At 40.8% G+C, this 19,182-nt stretch overlaps 1 protein-coding gene across 8 annotated transcripts; it reads right to left on the bottom strand.

Moving 5' to 3' along the window:
• Positions 1 to 316: 316 nt before the first annotated feature.
• Positions 317 to 17,849, bottom strand: LOC119501467 (interleukin enhancer-binding factor 3 homolog). Of its 8 annotated transcripts, none has more exons than XM_037791841.1 (19): positions 17,704 to 17,849; positions 14,862 to 14,954; positions 13,293 to 13,516; positions 13,023 to 13,197; positions 12,388 to 12,535; positions 10,949 to 11,040; positions 9,776 to 9,871; positions 9,190 to 9,288; positions 8,685 to 8,802; positions 8,486 to 8,583; positions 8,293 to 8,404; positions 8,033 to 8,146; positions 7,238 to 7,443; positions 6,929 to 7,105; positions 6,538 to 6,819; positions 5,702 to 5,834; positions 4,836 to 4,883; positions 2,156 to 2,587; positions 317 to 1,194 (listed from the first exon to the last, which is right to left on the bottom strand). In XM_037791841.1, exons 2-19 carry the CDS (start codon positions 14,862 to 14,864, stop codon positions 1,031 to 1,033), a joined length of 2,721 nt encoding a protein of 906 aa, XP_037647769.1. In that variant the 5' UTR covers positions 14,865 to 14,954; positions 17,704 to 17,849; the 3' UTR covers positions 317 to 1,030. The 8 variants fall into 8 exon arrangements, with proteins under 8 accessions (XP_037647769.1, XP_037647771.1, XP_037647770.1 ...); XM_037791843.1 differs by having other exon boundaries at positions 6,538 to 6,804; XM_037791842.1 differs by having other exon boundaries at positions 8,691 to 8,802.
• Between the last annotated feature and the right edge of the window lie 1,333 nt (positions 17,850 to 19,182).

Here is a 19,182-nt window from a genome sequence, read left to right as displayed (position 1 = left end):
ATTCATAATAGTTTTGTCACTTTCTAATAAGATATTCTGTATAAGTTGCAACTAATGGATTTATTAATGGTTAAAAACCCATGCTTTATAGATAAGTTATTAGCCATTAATAAATACCAGTTGTGGGTTGCCAGGTTGTGAAGAATCTCTAGCTAGTGAGCCGTTAGTAGTGACGTAATTAATAACTATGTTAATAACTACTTAACTATGTCTTTTATTAAGTAATTAATAGGTCATGTATTTCCCACTTTATATAAACATCATCAATCGCACAAATACTTGACACTTTAAGTCATAACCGTAATAAAGGCCTCAATTCAAAATAAAAATCATTTATTAATACAAACACACTTTTTGTTTTACATCAACAGGAACAAATCCAACCCAATGAGAAAGCTACATTGAGCAGAAATGTGGGTCTAACATCAGAATGTAAGTGTATTTTCCAGTAACCTCCAAAACCATTTATTAAAATAACTACATCACATTAGGTAAATTACAAAATAAGCCGAAATTACAAGCAATGCAGAAAAGAACAAGCTATTCGGGTCTATAGAATTATTACAAAAAATACATCAACCTTTGTAGTTTAAAACTACGAGATTTTACTAGTTTCACATGAGAAAACGAAACGGCTGTCTTCACACAACTCTTTATAAGAAAGGAAACCAAGTCAGAGCTAGTGAGAGTAATTTGTAGAATCATCCTTATTATTTAGTGATGAGGATGAGGACTGGTAGCATATATTTAAAAAATAAAAAGGAAAAAAAATAAGAATAATCTAAAAACACAAGACTAAGCACTGACCAGACCACTGAAACAGACCACTAAATTCAGCCGCAACTCAGCTCCGACTCTTACAAAGTCACTCAATTTGTGCCCACATGTGCTACATATAAACCCAAAAGCACATAAGAAGCAAACATGGAAAAGGCCGAGAGCACAGGCAAGCCGTCCATCGCTTTCTTTGGAGAAGGCTCGAGACACTGACGCAGGGTGCCGATGAATCACAGACGGAGTGATAGAGAGTTTATCTGTACTGGTAATTCATGCTGCCGTCTCCCCTGCCGTAGCCCACTGGGTTGTGGTACTGAGAGTTGTTGGAGCCAAAGCCCTGGTTGTTGCCTCCTGCGCCGCCTCCACCTCCTCCACCACCTCCTCCCTGGGAGTTGTAATTGGACTGGTTGTTGAAACCTACAAGGAAAGTGTGTGATAGTTAGTGAAACTATTTTCCAAATGAATAGGTATTATAAATAGATAAATAAAGTTCTATCTTATAAAGCTGAAAACGGCAATACATTTTTTTGGCCACTTGTGGGCAGCGGAACCAAGCGTTGAACACAACACTGACATAGCAACCTAAAGTGATATGTCTTTATAACAAGAGAAGCTAAGACAGAATAATTTGGTGTGTAGTAATACCAAGAAAATGTCATATGGAAGATATCCTGACATGAAAAGGATCTTGTTAAAAACAAGAATATTTTTCTCATTATAACCATTGGTCAACCTCCGGTTCTAAAAAGTGAAGCCAATGCTGAAGTGCCTTAAACTTGCATTCTTTTCTAACAGCCAGCAGGGGGCGACTCCTCTGGTTGCACAAAAAAGTCTGATTGTATAGAAGTCTATGAGAAAATGAGCCTACTTCTCACTTGATTTATTACCTCAGTAAACATTGTAAACATGAGTTTATGTTCTCAATCACTAGTTACAAGTCTTCTTCAATACAGCATGATGTTCATTTAGTAAATTATGGTCCCATTTAGAGTCAAATAGACCATAAAGCAGGGTATGCTTTGAAAATAAATGAAAATGCATGAAAATAAAAAAACATAAAAACCCTTAACCATACCATGTAAACCAGTATCGTGTCTTTTCTTTAGGCATTGAATGGATTTCTGATTTTAACACAATGGAAGTTTTGTGAGACATCATACCCGCTTGTCATGTTTTATCGAGATACATTGTGTAATAATGAGAAAAATCTCTTGTTATAAAGTGAAAATGATTTCCTCATAACAAAAAACTGAAGTGAATACTTTTTTGTAATGGAAGCAGCAATACGTTAATACCAAAATTGGTACATGAGATGTAAAATCAAATTCTGTATCAAAACGGTTTCAGAACTGATCTTAAAAAAATCCCCTTAACTCACCTTCATAACTGTAGTCTTGGCTACCTCCAGCACCCCCCGTCACCTGGCTTGGATAGGCAGTGCTGTACGAGTATCCTCCTGTCCCCCCCTGGTTCTGGTTCTGGTTCTGGTTGAAGCTCTTCTTTGCCTGACCGTAGCCCTGGCCGTACTGGTTATAGGAGCCCTGCCCCGGGGGGCTGCTGGACTGGTACCCCCCTGCAGATCCACTGTTGGCTCCTGGGGAACCTGCAAAGGGCGTCTTCCCTCCCTTGTGCATGGGGGGTTTCTTTTTGGCGTTTTTCGCGGCAGAAGTGGCAGTGTAAGCTCCGTCGTTCTGGTAGTATGAACTGTAGGAGCCCTGAGCTGATCCTGGTGCTGTGCTGGCTGGGGGGCCGGGTGATGGGCTGCTTGAAGCCCCGCCTCCTCCGTTTGTGCCACCGTTGTTGTAGTAATCTGGGAAATAACGGCATGGCACAATCTTAAAGTGGGCATAACTTGATATATTTGAACAGATATTGCATATAGGCTCTGTGCAACACACTGTCATATACTCAGAAATTAACTCAGACCGTGGAGTAACGGAGTAATGAATGGTGACGTCACATTTATTTAAAAAAAGAACAAAACATATAAAAACAGCTGGAGCAAGAAGTCTTCCCTTCCCAAACATTCATCGGATTTCCTAATTCACCAAGTCTGCGTGTGCAAACTTGGTGCCAACAGCCTCAGTTTTATCAATGCCTAATGCTGTTACAACTACCAAAACACTGCCAAAGTTAGACCATCATGCATTCAGTGTAGCCAGGACTTAACAGTGTTGCTGATATGATACAGAAACAGCAGATTCTACAGGAACAATGTGGCCATTTTTCAAAAGCAAAACAGAAATAAAAAAAACAGAGCAACTTCAGGTGACAGAAACGTATTAGAATGAAAAAAAATTTGTATTAAGATGTTCTCAATGTTCTCTAATCTAAGTAAACAGTATGGAGACAGAGAGAGAGAGCAGGCTGTTGCAGTCTTGACAATAATCCAAAAGGCAGTATTGTTGTCCAGCTCCCACAGGCCTCCACTTAATCATGAATCCAAATAAACGGAAACAAAGCCCCGTCCCCGGTCCGACACATGGAGGCAATCAACAATAAATCAGCCCTGCGGTTTGTGGGGGGGAGGTCCAGGCGTTCAGGCAACATCCACAGAAGGTGACTTATGGCTACATGCATGCAGTGGCAGATCGTCTCCCCGGGGTGTCAGGACATGACAAGTGGACTGGCAAGACAGGGCGGAGGGGTTGTTGTCACTTTATTTCCAAGGTTGGTGGTGAAGGGAGTTCATGATGCTGCTGGAACACTACTGAGAATTTTGTCCATTTTTTATAATCCTCTCTACAGGACTGTTTTTGATTTTATAAGACTGGGGGGGGGGAGATCTATGTCGCAAACTCGTGGTAGCCATAGCAGTCTGAGACAAAGTCACCTAAAGAGTGAGACAGGGCAGAGAAAGGAAAAAAAAAATCAAAATTAGATTTATTTGGATTTTTTTTCTGCCGTAAAAGAGGCAGTTTAATGACTCATTTGGTCAGATTGCATTCAAACAGTTTTGTTTTTTTGTTTGTTTTTTTTAGATTTCTCTGCTCCTGTCACGCTCAGGTAGGTCAGTCCTCAGAACAGGCTGCCAGAGGGAAGAAAAGGGGTTCTCATAAGAGGGGGTTTGTCAAAAACAGATTCAATCCTGTGGCTTAAAGCAGAGAAATGTAAAATCATTGAACTGGGAATATCCCAATATGTTTGACGTTTGCTCTGTAGTGAAACCGTTTTCTATAATATTTTACATTCCCTTGTTTGGTAGATACACAGACTGTATATAAAGATGGACGACATGACAACTCCCCAAAAGTGAAGCCAAAATACCTCGATCACCCCCTGGTGGCCGGCTGCAATATAGGTCATAAATGGGATGGGACATGGGCCAAACTAAAGAGTCAAAGTACATGTCAAATGTTTTTTTTCAAAAGATGGTTTCTGTCATTTCAGGTAGGTCGTATCGCGCTGATGTATGTTCAAATGTGAATTTTTCTAACAAATTTGGTTTTAATTAGTTATTTGATGCTATAAAAAGGGGGCGAGACATCATGATTGACAGCTGCTCTGAGTGAAGTAGTCGCGGAGAAGGAGATGTAACTTTAACTTTCCATAACCCTCACGAGTCTGTGTAATACAACATGTCTCAATTTGATCTTAAATGTATTTATAGAGATATTATGGTTAGTTGTGTATTTCTAGCCAAACAGCTATCGGGGTGCCAACATGGCAGCTAGGTGGCTCACGCTAACAAGCTGCAGCTGTGCTCGGGTCGTGAATCGCTCAGGCAGATTTGTGGACGGGACCTCGATAACGCGGCTTCAGCCCCCCCGATCACTACTGCACAGACTATGGCTCCAACTGATGTCAAAATCTCAAGACGGCAGCTCCCGTATCTGGAATATTATGGCTTCACTTTTGAACAGTGGTACGAAATGGAGATGTGTTGTCCATCTATATACAGTCTATGGGTAGGTATAACAGGTAACAGTCCTGGCCAGACGCACCTGACCCCGGACACAACATCTATTTCTTACATGGTACATGAAAGCCTAACTGCAGCCCAGACAAAGTACCTATCCAGTAAAACCAGGATTATAATGGGTGAAATGAATACTCACTGTATCCGGAGTTAGCATTGTTCCCGTAACCGTATGTTCCGAACCCACCTGGCAGGATGAAACACATTTAATATGCTGATTTGACACCCTGTCCATCATGTTAATAATGTCTACTAATTCTTCACCAGTACATACAAGGGATGTCATGAGAACTGATACTTCGGTACCAAGTCGATGCCAAAATTCTAATAACGTGACGATAGTGGTTTTTCTACAGTACCGTAGGTACCTTAAGTACTGTCAGGGCTTGAGACGAACGGCGTCTCGTTGTCCTGGGGATGATAGTTAATATGTTGGGGACGCAGTAAACTCAATATCGATGCGTCCAGGGGATGCACCCTACTTTTTCCCTGATCATGCTACATTGTGAATAACAAAGCCGTGTTGAAATTGGCAGGACGAGAGCTAGTTAACGTTAGCAGCCGGTAAGCAGCACAGTCCTGCACGGAGCTAACACCTAACTTAAACTGGATTTGTCATTTATTTACATTATGATGCGTTCAGGCTCTAGCCAGTAAAGATGAGTATTGGGTGATGGTAAATTCTAACGTTATCATGATGTGCTCAAATGTAATCTTGTAAAATGTTGTTTTTGGTGAGAAACCTGAATAAATCCAGTTGTTTGAAGGAGATGTTTTCACAGCAATATAAAATAGATAATAGAGAGGGAAATATGACCTGTTTAACTTCCTAACAAACACCAGTATACAAACGGGGATAAAGGAGTGGATGTTGAAATACATGGGACTTATTGTTTTTTTTGGTATAGACTACTACTAAAAACTGGTATAGACTATTACATTTCTGGTATCATGACATCCCTAGTACATACAGTATGTCTGCTACAGTAAAAGTATGTTTTTTACCTCCTTGGCCGTAGCCTCCTCCGTTATTGAAGCCCCTGCCTCTTCCACGACCTCGTCCTCCTCTCCCTCTGCCCCTGGGTGAAGCCGCATCTCCAGGTCCGGAGGCTCCCATCATGCCAAAGCCTGGTGAGTGCTGAAGACGAAACAAACATTTTATTTGTACTTTTCATCAATGCTGAACAGTTATTGATTATTATTGATTAACAGCAAGTGCTTTTTGGAGTTTTTGACAAAGAAAACCCTTTTAAGGCAGTTTCATAATTTTTCTGTTTGCATCAGCTGTTCTACATTCAGCATTTGTGGCAATTTATGTATCTACTGATTTTTTTTATCTTCAGAAACCAAAATCACATTTTGAGTGCATTTATTTAGTATTTTTTAAATCTATCTTACATTTGATATGCGGTATATTATAAGTATATATACACTAAACTTAACATATAATGTATATTATACATATATACAGAAATAAACATGTATATTTGAAATAATCGTTGACTGTTTTTATTGATTTGTGTTATTTTATCATAGTTTATTGTCCTCCATTACATTACTATATATTGTACTCCATACTATTATATCTATCACATCTTCTTCACTAATGCACACAGAGAAGATTTATGTACACTGGCCAAGAACATTGCTCCATTTACAGCTTTACAATCTATGATATGGTTTTTCTAGTTATTGTTTACTCTCCCCTACTTAAATAACCTACTGCATCATACTTGATAAATACCGTTTCAACATGATATCATATTAAAATAATTTCAATCTTACCCTAACAAAAAAAAAATCAACCTTTGAGATTAAATTCTGTTGTACTGGCAGCTTACCATGGGTGGTCCTTTCTTCTTTTTAGCAGCATCAGCCATAGAGCCTTCAGGGAAGAGGCGCTCCAGAGCAGCCAGGGCAGCGTAAGCCTTTGCCACCTTCTTATTGGATCCTGTCCCTTGAAACTTCTGACCGTCAATCTCCACCTCCATGACGAAGCGCTTGTCGTGGCTGCCACCGGTCTCCGAGATGAGCTCGTACTTCAGGCCGCGGCGCTTCTCATTCAGCTCCATTACGGGGTTCTTGCCGTGCTTTGTCAGGATTGGTCCCTGTTGGCGAGCAGCCTGACAGTTCAGAAACACGGTAAGTAAAATTAGCGCACCCAAACTTCATCCACACAATCATCACTTGCTGACACACACACACGCACACAAACACAGAGGAGCTGTGTACCTCTACAGCATCAGTGGTGTCTGCGTTGGCTGCTCCTGTGGCAGCAGTGGTAGTTTCTATGGGTGTTACGATTGGCTTCAGTTCTTCCACGGTGACAGCTACAACCGCCTCCTCTGATTTCACCGACTCAGCGGTCTTTAGTTCCACTCCTGTGGGCAGGCCCATGTCCTGGAGGACCTGCAATTGTCAAAACAGATTCATTAAAAAAAACACAAATAAAAACTCAATTGCAGGGGAAAACAGTGGGGTTTGAGATGACATCAAAATGTATCATTTACTTAAGATGTTTGCTGTGAATGCTGTGCTCACCTTTACAGCTACGTGCAGCTTGGCAGTGCGTTTGGATGGACCAGAAGCCTCAAAGCTCTTCCCATCTACTTCGACAGCCATAGTGAAGACAGGGACATGAATTGGGCCGGTCTGAGAGACCAGTTTGTACTGGAGACCTGGCTTCAGCTGATTGAGCCTCATCAGAGCGTTCATAGCCTGGGGAGGCTCAGCCTTCTCCTCTGGAGCTGGATAAACAGCACGACATACAGTAAGAAACATTATAATCCATTCATTTTTTTCTCAATCAGTTGATTAATCAAGTCAAATCATTGTGAAGTGACACTTTCAAATTGCTTGTTTTGTCCAAAACCAAAAAGGTATTCAATTTATAATTATGAATCCATTTAAACAATTGTTGTTTATTATTTTCTGTTAATTCACTAACTGATTGACAGACTAATCATTTTCCTTTACCAACAGCAACAAGGCCATTATAAGGTTATTTTGATTTAGGAATTAGGGATGTCGCAAGAACCGATACTTCGGTACCAAGTCGATGACGTGTCCATGGGACGCACCGTATTTCCCCCCTGATAATGCCATATTATGAACAACAAATCTGTGTTGAGAACTACAGGACGAGAGCTAGTTAACGTTAGCAGTTAGCAGCCGGTAAGCAGCACAGTCTTGCACCGAAGTAATGTTAAATAGCTCTCGTCCTGCCGACTTCAACACGGTAGGTGCCATTGATTTATATTGTGACATCCCTAGTAAGAGTTATTGATAACCTGTGTTTTAAGTTTCAACAAATACAGGAGCTAAAAGAGCACTTACATTTCTTCTGAAGCTTTTTCTTCTTCTTATTTGGACTCTTGTCATCAATTCCCTCCTCTTCCTCAATGGGCCTTTTCATTGGTGGGGCGTACGCCGTACTGGGTGGGATTTGCACTGTATCACATGCACAAAATTATACCATAAAAACATGCAAGGGCCCTTATTGCATTGCATCTATACCATAAATCCCCCCCCAAAAAATAACCAACAGTCTCTACTGTGGATAGCTTGAATGTCACAGGTGAGCCAGCCTTGTTTACCTGTGTAATCAATAGGAGTCTCACTACGAGGCTTCTTGGGCATCTTTGAGGGAAGGGGGTCCATTCCAAGCACTTTGTGAAGCTGTCCGAAAGCAGACAGCCTTAAGGCATGCTAAAGATACAAGAGACGCAGTGTGAATTACACATCTACTGAAACTGTTTATATGCTTACAAACAATTTTATCGTACTCACCTGTGCGCTCGCTGTGATGTCTTCTCTCTGCTGCTGGTCCAAGTGGCCGATAGCATCTGTGGGCTCCTTCTCACACGGATCAGAGATTCCAGCAGCATCTACAACGCAAGGAGGAGACATGGCTCAACACTTAAAAAATGAAAAAGTGCAATTAAAACTCTTTAATTGAATAACATTTGGAGAAGACGCCTATACATACATGTACCTGCCATGAGGATTCCCGAAGCCAGACACTCTAAGACTCTCCGCAGAGCTTCTCCTGCCCCCATGGGCCGGTTCCCTGTGCCAATGGCTTTCTCACAGATCAGCTCCAGTGGCTGCGAAGCAGGAGAGAGAGACTCGTTGTGAGAGGAGGCTATTTTTAAGCTCGGCCACTAACACGGAGAGATTTTAGGTCACTGCGTTGGATAGGAACTCTGCAAGTTAAGAACTGTGATGGTGGGGTCTTTTTTTGTATTCTAGCAGACAGGACTTTATCAAAAGAAATGTAAATCATGATATAATAATAATAATAATAATAATAATAATAATAATAATAAGAGCTTTGGGGTTTTGATCAGCCAGCTTGGTCTTATGAAAACTACTTCCTACATATATAACAGTTCTCAGAAGCCATAATCGCTGGTGCTTCAAAAAGACTTTGGTATATTAAGGCTGTAAGATAGACTGTATATAAAAAGTGGACGTAGACACAATGAAGTCACCCATTGGTTTGTGGACTGCTGTTTTGAAGCTTCGAGTTCGGCAATATGGCCGTCGCCATCTTGGTTTTTTGCAACCAGTAGTGACACGGGAGGGTGGAGCTGAGGACAACCAAACTCTGAATAAGACATTTTTAGGCGACCATAATCTTACAATTAACTTTCATGAACTGAAAGCACACTGTGAAAGGGTTAAAGTTGTAAAACAAAAATGCGGACGACACCATGGTAGCAACCTGTCAATCACAAGGTAGCCATGCCCTAAAGCATAATCTGCTTTATGGTCTATTTGACTCTAAATGGGACCATAATTTACTAAATAAACATCATGCTGTATTGAAGAATAATTGAAACTAGCGATTGAGAACATAAACTCATGTTTACAATGTTTACTGAGGTAATAAATCAAGTGAGAAGTAGGCTCATTTTCTCACAGACTTCTACACAATCTGACTTCTTTGTGCAACCAGAGGAGTCGCCCCCTGCTGGCTATTAGAAAGAATGCAAGTTTAAGGCACTTCTGCATTGGTTTCACTTCTCAGACCAGGAGGTTTGCCCACTGAGCTGTTAAGAGTAGACTTTCACTCACCCAGCCACGAAGCGGGGCCCATGTTGGGACGCGAGCGCAGAGGTCCCTTAAGATCCGAATGACGATGACGCAAGAGCGCAGCCCGTTAGCTCTGGCCTGGGGACACAAGCAGGGAGGGGGGAGGGATGGGGCACGAGGAGGACAAGCAGCCTTAGTCAAAAAGGAAGACTATGTGAGGCATGAAGCAACACAAACATCCAAATAAATAAAAGTAAATTAAAAAAATGAAGCCACACAGACTATAATAGCTTAGCTTTGTCATTATGTAAATATTGGATGATAGAATAATGTTTGAAGACCCTACTTATGATCATTGACATTCATCTGTAAGTAGAAAGCCAACATGATTGGTGGTGTAGTCATCAGGCGTAAGACATTTCGGTTTGTGTTGAAAACATGCTTATGAAGAAAATGTAAATATAGCCACTTCAAACTTAATACCAGTTTTAATGTGAGAACCAAGTGAGCTATTTTAAAAAGCGTGTGCTTGTGTGTGGTGTCATTGGAAAGGTGTGATGGTTAAGTCAGTGACAGTCAAAAATACAAAAAAATAAAAAACTACTCAAGGTGCAATATTCCTGTTGATTTTGGCACACAGAGTGACAGAAAAGCCAGAGAGCGGGAAAAGTTGGGGCCACATACTCTACAAATGCTGCAGAGATGGAGCGCTGATTGTTATAGTGTGAAAGCCAAAGATGACACGCGACAGTGCTATAATGAGTTATTATTAATACGGTTTACTACAAAAAACATCTCTTCAAAACTACAGAATGGGTCAGCAACAACTCACTCACACCAACACTGACGTTATAGAAATATTGCACCTGAATACATGTTGCATTAGTCCCAGATTTGTTTACTGATTGAGTGAGCAGCTGTGAGGGAGACTAAGGGACTAAAAAGCAGCATTGAACTTCTTTTAAAAAAGGCACTGCAGTAGAACCTGTTAAGTGAGCAAAGCAACTCTACCACAGTGTAATGACAAAGGTTTCCTAAGAAACAAACATCCAGATCATCAAGTATTACTACAGGAGGTACACTTCAAAAGAGTAAAAAAAGAAAAGAAAGAAAAAACACATGGAACGCCCAAATAAAAGACAAAAAGAACAAACAGCATAAAACCAAACTCAAAACTACTTCTGTTTTAGAGACAAATAAAGACAAGATCCAAACCTGGAACCACTTAGCGTGGCGGAGAGAAGCCAAGGCAGTTAGGCATTTCTGCCTGTCCAGAACATCCGGGGGATCGTTGACTGAAAGCGATTCTATTGGCAGGTGGAATAAGAAGACAAGGTACAGTTTGACCAAGGGGAGTTCTGTCAGCCGGCCAGGGGGAACACAGGCAGCCTTCCCAAACCACAGGCAGGAGGGGGAAGGGGAGGGGGACCCCTCCACTGCAGAGCCACCAAACACTCAACCTCCCAGTTAATACGGTTTTGTACAGCCCGGCGCACAGTGATTAGACTTAAAACCCAACAGGACGACAGTATTGTTAAGTGGGTTATAACCTGACTTAGAAAAAAATAAAAATCATTTAAAAAAAATCCCTGTCATAAAAATAAATGTGCATTTAGTAAGGGCTTGTATTAAATGGGAGGTTGTCTCTCCAACTTAAATGGATGCTTCATGGTCTGCTTTTCTTTTCTGGCGTCAACAGGAGGCAGAGCCCCTCCCCTTTGCCCCTATACTGGGTACACTGCACTTTGCCCCTTCCGAGACAGAGAGCGGCCAGTTGGTCAAAGGTCCAGCGTCCCTAAAAATTGACAAACTAGAAGGCTTGACAGAGACAATCAGAATTGGAACCACAGGCAGAAGTTATCAGATGCACAAAAAGTGGGTATCAAAACAAGTCCACACTGCAGCAAAACTGATGGCTTAAAGAAAAAAACGAGACCCAAACTGGGCATCACTGTTAGCACGGGGCTACAGATAAGGTCAAGGTTCAACACCTGCTCAAACGGACATCCTCACTACTGTTGGGTGCTCTGAAAAAGAAGGTCAACTACTGGAAATCTTACGTTGTTCTTGTATAGCTACAATTAACTGGGGCCGATCCGCTGGATTTTGAGCGTCGTTGGACATGCATGCAGTTTCCCTTGTCGTTATCTGTAACCCCGAGCATTCCCTGCTAATGAACATCAGAGACAGTCAATAGCCCACTGTTGGGTCTTACAACCAAGGACAGTTTCACCACATTTTGCTACTCATTTTTGCTGCAATGCAAACCGTTCATCATCAATGATAAAAACACATGCAAACAAAGTGGTCTCTCTTTTTGGTTAAATTCTCAGTAAGCCTTCATTTCGTTGGTGACCTTGATCATTAAGGGGGTGGAGAGAAAGCCATGTCTTCAGCAGTCAGTAAGCTACCTGCCCTATACTGTATATTGGGCCATCAAAAATGTACAATTACATCACATGGAACTACGAGAGAGTCTAGAGAGCTATAAGCATAGCACAGTTTCATTATGTGACGGTGCATTTGTGTCCCCTAGCTCCATTGAAGGCCCAATAAACAATATCTGTCTAGCCTGGTTTGCCAGCCTGGCCTCCCTGCTGGAGGAGGGGCGGCACTAAAAGAAAAAACACTGAGGCCCTCGGGTAGGAGCTTACCTCCAGAAGCAGCCCTCTCAATATCCTCACGGACCAAAGGGGATGTCAGGTGGATGGTGAGGGTGAGAGGGGGCTCCTTGGTGTTCTTGATGACAATACTGGCCTCGCGGATGTGCTGGGTCACCACGTACTTGTCTTCTGTGATCGACTGTGAAAGAGTAACGTTTGTGTTCAAGATCAGACTATTAGAAGATAAGACGTTTATTTTCTCAATTAAAAGCGATCATCTTTGGACATATAACCAGTTTTTTTTTGCAAATAATTGTGGAAAATTCCCTTCATGGTTTCCAAGGGCCAAAGTTGACATTTTCATGTATTAATAATAATAATAACTTAATGTCTATATAATTTAAAATTCAAAAAGGCTTTATTGGCATGGGAAACATACGTTTACATTGTCAAAACGAGTATGAAATAAAAACAAAAAATGTACATACAATAAGAAAAGATCTAGAGCTGTGTAACATTGTAATAAAATATATAAAAATACAAAGTATGGATATCTGCACATATACTATTTTTTATACTCTCAAATATTAATATCTGTATCGACCTCAGAAATCCAGTCGGTTGGGCTCTAATAAAAATGTTATCACAGTATTTGGTGCACTGAATTAGCTAAGCCATGTTCTCACCTTGAGCTGCGTAACCAGGTTTTCAGACACTTTCTTCAGCAGATTGATGGTAGGCTTTTCCTTACAGAGGAGCACTAGCTCCAGGTCCAGGTCCCCCTTTAGTAGCAGGCCCTTGGCAACCAGGCCCACCCTCATTACGCCACGCAGAGAGCGGGTGGCCTGATCTCTGTGCTCACTACCAAAAACACACAGCAGATACATGATTTTTTACTAACTGACTCATTCTCTTCCAACTGAACAAGAGGAAGGAAACCTCTGACACCTCCTCACCTTTCCTTATCGGTGTCTGCGCTATCAGAGTCGGACTTGGAAGTTCCCTTCTCCTGCTTATCCAGCCAGTCAGAGACGGCCTTGAGGGCCCGCTCTGTGTGGGACACCATGTTCTGTACGCTTTCCAGCTCCTCCTGAGTTGGGTAGATGACAGAGTGTTTGGCCATAACATGGCGGTCGTCGTTCATGAAGACACGCATGGAGCGGTGGCGCATCGGAGGAGGCTAGGGGTGGGAAGACACACGATCATTGATAAAGAAGAAATACCAGAGAGGTTTGTGCTGTGACGGGTTAGCAAAGACTCTGGAGACAAGAACAAACAGATATAAACAAACCCTAAATTATGACATCATGGTCTGGAAGCATCCAGGAGAGATGCTGTTAACTCTGTTATGGTGCACAGCAAAACCTTGACATCTACTTTTGCTAATACATGAACACCTAACTGTGCTGTGAGAATTAAAACAACAGGTCATTACTATTTACAAACAACAGAGACCTCGATTACTGAGTTATGGGATGTCATGAGAACCGACACTTCTGTACCAAGTCGATGCCAAAGTTCTGAAAATGTGGCGGTGCTCGTTTTTCTGCTACAACAAATGTGTGTTGAAATCGGCAGGAGGAGAGCTAGTAATTTGCTGTTAGCAGCCAGTAAGCTGCAGCACAGTTCTGCTTGGTTAAATAACGGAGTTGACAGCTAACGTACGGTGGTTGCACTGAGTTACATTATGATGCGTCCAAGCTTATTCAGTAAAAATAAGTATTGGGGGAAGGTAAATTATAACGTTATCAAATGTAATCTTATAAAATGTTTTTGGTAAGAAACTTAAGGCGGATCATGAGGGATGGATAATACATTTGGAAAAAACAGTATGCGAACGGTACTAGCTGTGTACGTTGAAGTACATTTTGTTTTTTACCATGGTATTGAAATAGGTATTGAGAATCGTGGAATTTCACTGGTATTGAATACTAAATTTCTGGTATCGTGACATCCCTAACTGAGGTACCTGGATAACTGGACAGAATAAAACCGAGAGCAACTCGTTCAACCTCAGTCCATGTTGCAGATTTGAAAAATGTTCCAGGTTTTATTCAGAACAGTTATTCAACCAACTTCATTAATCCTGCTTTATAGGACAGGCTTATGGTCCACCTACAAAAGGCATTTATCAAGATTAAAAGGACCTACTTTCTCTGTCAGTCTCTTGTCTTTGATTAATTAAAGTAACAAGGTCTCCCGTCTAAGCCAAGCTTGTAACACCAGTGATTACACAAGCCTAGTGTATACACAGGCAGCCAAAGCTAATTTAGAGGCGAGCAGTGATGTGGAAGCACCAGCATGTGTTCCTAAAGCCCCAGGCAGACTGGAGCGACAAAACGCCAGCACCAGAGTCCTGTGACTTTAATTAGATGTGACACATTCACTTGTCACGTTAACAGTGATATTTCACAAAAAGGCCAGTGGATCCTGTGCTTTGGCTGCCAGCCTTTTGTCAGACATATAGACACATGATGCAGAGATGCATAGCTTCATATCAAATAAAGACTGAATTAAGTCGTTACCATTGTTCTAGAGGCCGTGGTGACTCCTATATCCAGTGAATGACAGCGTTAAAAAATGTCTTCTTGGCAGCAGATGACAATGTAGCAGGCCGTCTGTACAGGGGGGAAAACATGCACACATTTTAACATAATAGTAAGGCAGAGTTCAAATGTCACTGTGGGAAAATATAGAGCCAACTAAACATTAAGAGCCGTAAGGGATGGATGGATTTATAACATAATTGATTTAAAGACATGTATGTACATAACAAAGGCCAGTAACACTGACTGAACACGTCCCACTCTCTTATCTATCCGTGAAACAAAGTTGTTACCAGCTGTAGAAACAGAGGAGGATTGTATGTTGGCACAGCAACACATGCCTCAGGGATTAAATGCTTTCCCAGGCAGAAATGCAGCTCATAGTAATAAATCATACTTTAGGCGCACAGGCTACTTCATGTGCGCAAGGCGTGTACATTCATATTTCTAGCAGGCAACCGCGTGATCTTAAAATTGTTATTAAACTCAGTTAAACAGACAAGTAAGGGCAGTGCTAGTTGAAATGATTGATCTCTGAATATAGAGGTCAACCCTATCTCCTTCATGCATGACCGGCTTATTCATCTGTGATGCCTCAAATGATGTGATTGTGATTCCTGCTGCGTAACAACAACATAATGGATGTGATCAGGGTGAAATAGAGGGCTTTAAGTGGGTAGACAGGGCAACTTATTCACCTCCCCCAATCTATTAGAGCTGATGAATCTCTGGACTGTTTTAAACAGCTTCTAAAAACACATCTCTATAGGCAAGCCTTTCTATATGTGTGTTTGTTTTTTTTTTGTTTGATCTGTTTCTCATTGTTTCATATTGTAATTTTTCCTTGTTTCCATCATTGTTTGATGTTTCATTTGTGTGTGAAGCACTTTGTAACAGTGTGTTTTAAAGGTGCTATATAAATAAAGCTTTATTTACTTACTTACTTATTCATTTATAGTGACACATCCAGTGCTAACACGCTCTGGCACAAAGGATAATTTACAGCATTACATGGATGACTCGGTTTCCAATTATTGCAGTAATGACAAATGAGGTTAAACTACAATGTGCATAAATATTGCCCCCTATTTTTTATATATATCAAATCAACAAGTTAGTGAGGCGCGGTGCCAAGACCTACAACAAACACCTGTTGAACCTACAGGCAAACGCGTGATCTTAAAATGTTATGTTTTATTAAAACTTAGTTAAATAGATAAGTAAGGGCTGTGCTAGTTGAAATGATTGATCTCTGAATATAGAGGTCAACCCTATCTCCTTCATGCATGACCGGCTTATTCATCTGTGATGCCTCAAATGATGTGATTGTGATTCCTGCTGCAACAACATAATGATGATGTGATCAGGGTGAAATAGAGGGCTTAAAAGTGGGTAGACAGGACATCATATTCATTTATAGTAGACACATCCAGTGCTAACAGGCACAAACTCTTTAGGGATAATTTACAGCATTACATGGATGACTCAGTTGCAGTAATGACAAATGAGGTTAAACTATAACCTGCATAAATATTGCCCCTATTTATCAATCAACAAGTTAGTGAGGCGTGGTGCCAATACCTACAACACACACCTGTTACACCTACAGGCAAACGATGTAGGCAACATAATGATGGAGGCAATATAATGGACTTGGACTTATATAGCGCTTTTCTAGTCTTCCGACCACTCAAAGCGCTTTACACTACATGTCAGTATTCACCCATTCACACACACATTCATACACTGATGACAGAGGCTACTAAGGTGCCAACTTTGCCCATCAGGATCTAATCTAAATACTCATTCATACACCGATTGTTATGCCTTCGGGAGCAATTTGGGGTTAAGTGTCTTGCTCAAGGACACATCGACATGTGACCTGGAGCAGCCGGGGATCGAACCACCAACCTACCCTCTGAGCCACAGCCGCCCATCATCACATAATGATGTGATCAGGGTGAAATAGAGGGCTTAAGTGGGCAGACAGGACATCTTATTCATTTATGGTGACACATCCAGTGACACATGTGTGTACTACTGCAATAATTGGAAGGTGAGGCATCCATGTGATGCACAAACTCTTTAGGATAATTTAAAGCATCACATGGATGCCTCCGTTTCCAATTGCAGTAATGACAAATTAAGCTATAACATGCATAAATATTGCCCCTATTTTTTATATATATATATATATATATATATATATCAATCAACAAGTTAGTGAGGCGTGGTGCCCAGACCTACAAACACACACCTGTTAAACCTACATTGACTAATAACCTTCACATCAGGTGTCAGAGTGAGTTATGAAGAAGCAGCCCAGCAACATGTGGACCCAGACCTGCAGCTCCATCAGGGGAATTTAAAAACAGACGCCATTTTAACTAACTGGTAACGGCAGCTAGCTCAACGGCTAACAAGCTAACAACCCCCACAATAAAACGGATCACCATGGTTACGAGCAGCGCCTAAAACACATGCAAAACACCACCTAGCGTCACATTAATCAACTGAATAACTAAGTGGAAATACAAACCCTTTAAAAGGGAGTTGTGTTTGGATATTAGTCGGTGCTGCCAGACACCAAAATGGTCGAGGAGACAAGAGACCCCATTGAATGCTCACCACAGTTAGCATGTTAGCTTCTTAGCATGTTAGCTTAGCCGAACAAAGCCATCGCCATCAATTTCTAAAGCGGTTTTAACATCTTATAACACGCTATCAAGCTTTGTTAGATATCTTCACCTTCAGCGACTACTTCATATATCTAATCACGTTTACATTAAAGGTTAATATATTATGTTTTGTTGGTACTCACCGTGGTGTGAATCACTGCTGATGGACGGCTGCTGCAGCTCGCTAGCTCTGCTCCCGGTCTACAGCAGCACGACGGTAGAAGGAAACACCCACGATCTGAAAACGGCTTCGCTGATTGGATAGAGGACACACGTGACTATAGTTGTAGCCAATAGGAAAGAGGGGGGTACAGAAAAGGGGGCGTGGCTAGTGATGATGGAGTGAATTGAATTGTGTGCGCACAACAGCTGTCTGATTCATCCAGTGTGCTTTAGGGGCCTGTCTTTATGATCATATATCAATTAAAACACCATCATGACACTGGTGTAACCATCGTATTGTATCACTCTATTCTTATTTCGTATTACTGTGGGAATTCTCCAGTTTGACCCCCAAGAATATTATATACATATATATATATATATATCAGCCATCCTTGAGGAGAACTTTTGCATTTTATCAGTGGACATTTCACTTGCACTTTATTTCAGATTAATCCCAACCTGTGGAGACACTTCACTAAAATGTCTTTATAATCTTTGATCCGATCTTTGTGGTTTATGATTTAGATAAACCACATATATATATATATATATATATATATAATAAGTGACTATATATATTATAGCTAAAACCACTTGCTTTGCCTCTGAAAATCTTGTGAAATGTAATCACACAGCTGGAGTGTGTCTTTTTTTATATTTTTTTAATATATATATATATTCAAATTTTTTAAACATGCTTGAAACAGTGTTATCCTAGACCTGTATTCCCCCCTGTTCCTCTTTGTAGAGATGGAGATAATGTGGTGCACACGGAAAGTTTGGCAATGTACACATGGATTTGCATTAAATAATCCCAGAGAAGGGAAAACAAAAAATAAATAAATAAATAAATAAATGGATAAAAGAAATAACAATAATAATGATAAATAGATCGGAAAGGAGTATATATACCTACACACACCTATATACACCCATGTACTGTAAATATGTATACATACACATAGAAATAATAATAAAACCGTAATACATAAATGTAGTGTGTGTTGTAATGGCAATTTTCATATCTGCAGTTTAACACTGTACCTTTAAATAATCTCAGGGCCTCACATGTTCAACTTCGTCACCATAGGACAGTGACCTGACATTTTAGGTCTCTGTAACTGCAAACAACAGATTGCTGAAATACTTGTTATGTCTTGTGATGCTCTGTTGTCTGCTGTGTGCTGACGTAATGATACACTTTCTATCCTTCTCTTCTTTTCTTCTTTGCACTTATCTTCGTGTTATGCTTTAAATGTATAAATACTGACTACTCTTTGTATTCGGGGCTCACTTGCCATAGTCCACAACAGGTGGCTGTGCTCGTGAGTCCATCTGCAGATGCTTTAGTTATTAATGTATGCCTTTTTATTAAATTCACTGAAAGACAAGTTGTTACGTTGGTTTGTGTCTTGTTTTAACAGAAAACTGCCACCACAGTGTCTTGTTATGAAATT

This window comes from Sebastes umbrosus, chromosome 14, assembly GCF_015220745.1.
Source record: "Sebastes umbrosus isolate fSebUmb1 chromosome 14, fSebUmb1.pri, whole genome shotgun sequence".
In the NCBI taxonomy this organism is placed as follows: domain Eukaryota; kingdom Metazoa; phylum Chordata; class Actinopteri; order Perciformes; family Sebastidae; genus Sebastes; species Sebastes umbrosus.
The sequence above is the reverse complement of the archived record's forward strand: the minus strand, read 5'-3'. Positions and strand labels throughout refer to the sequence as shown.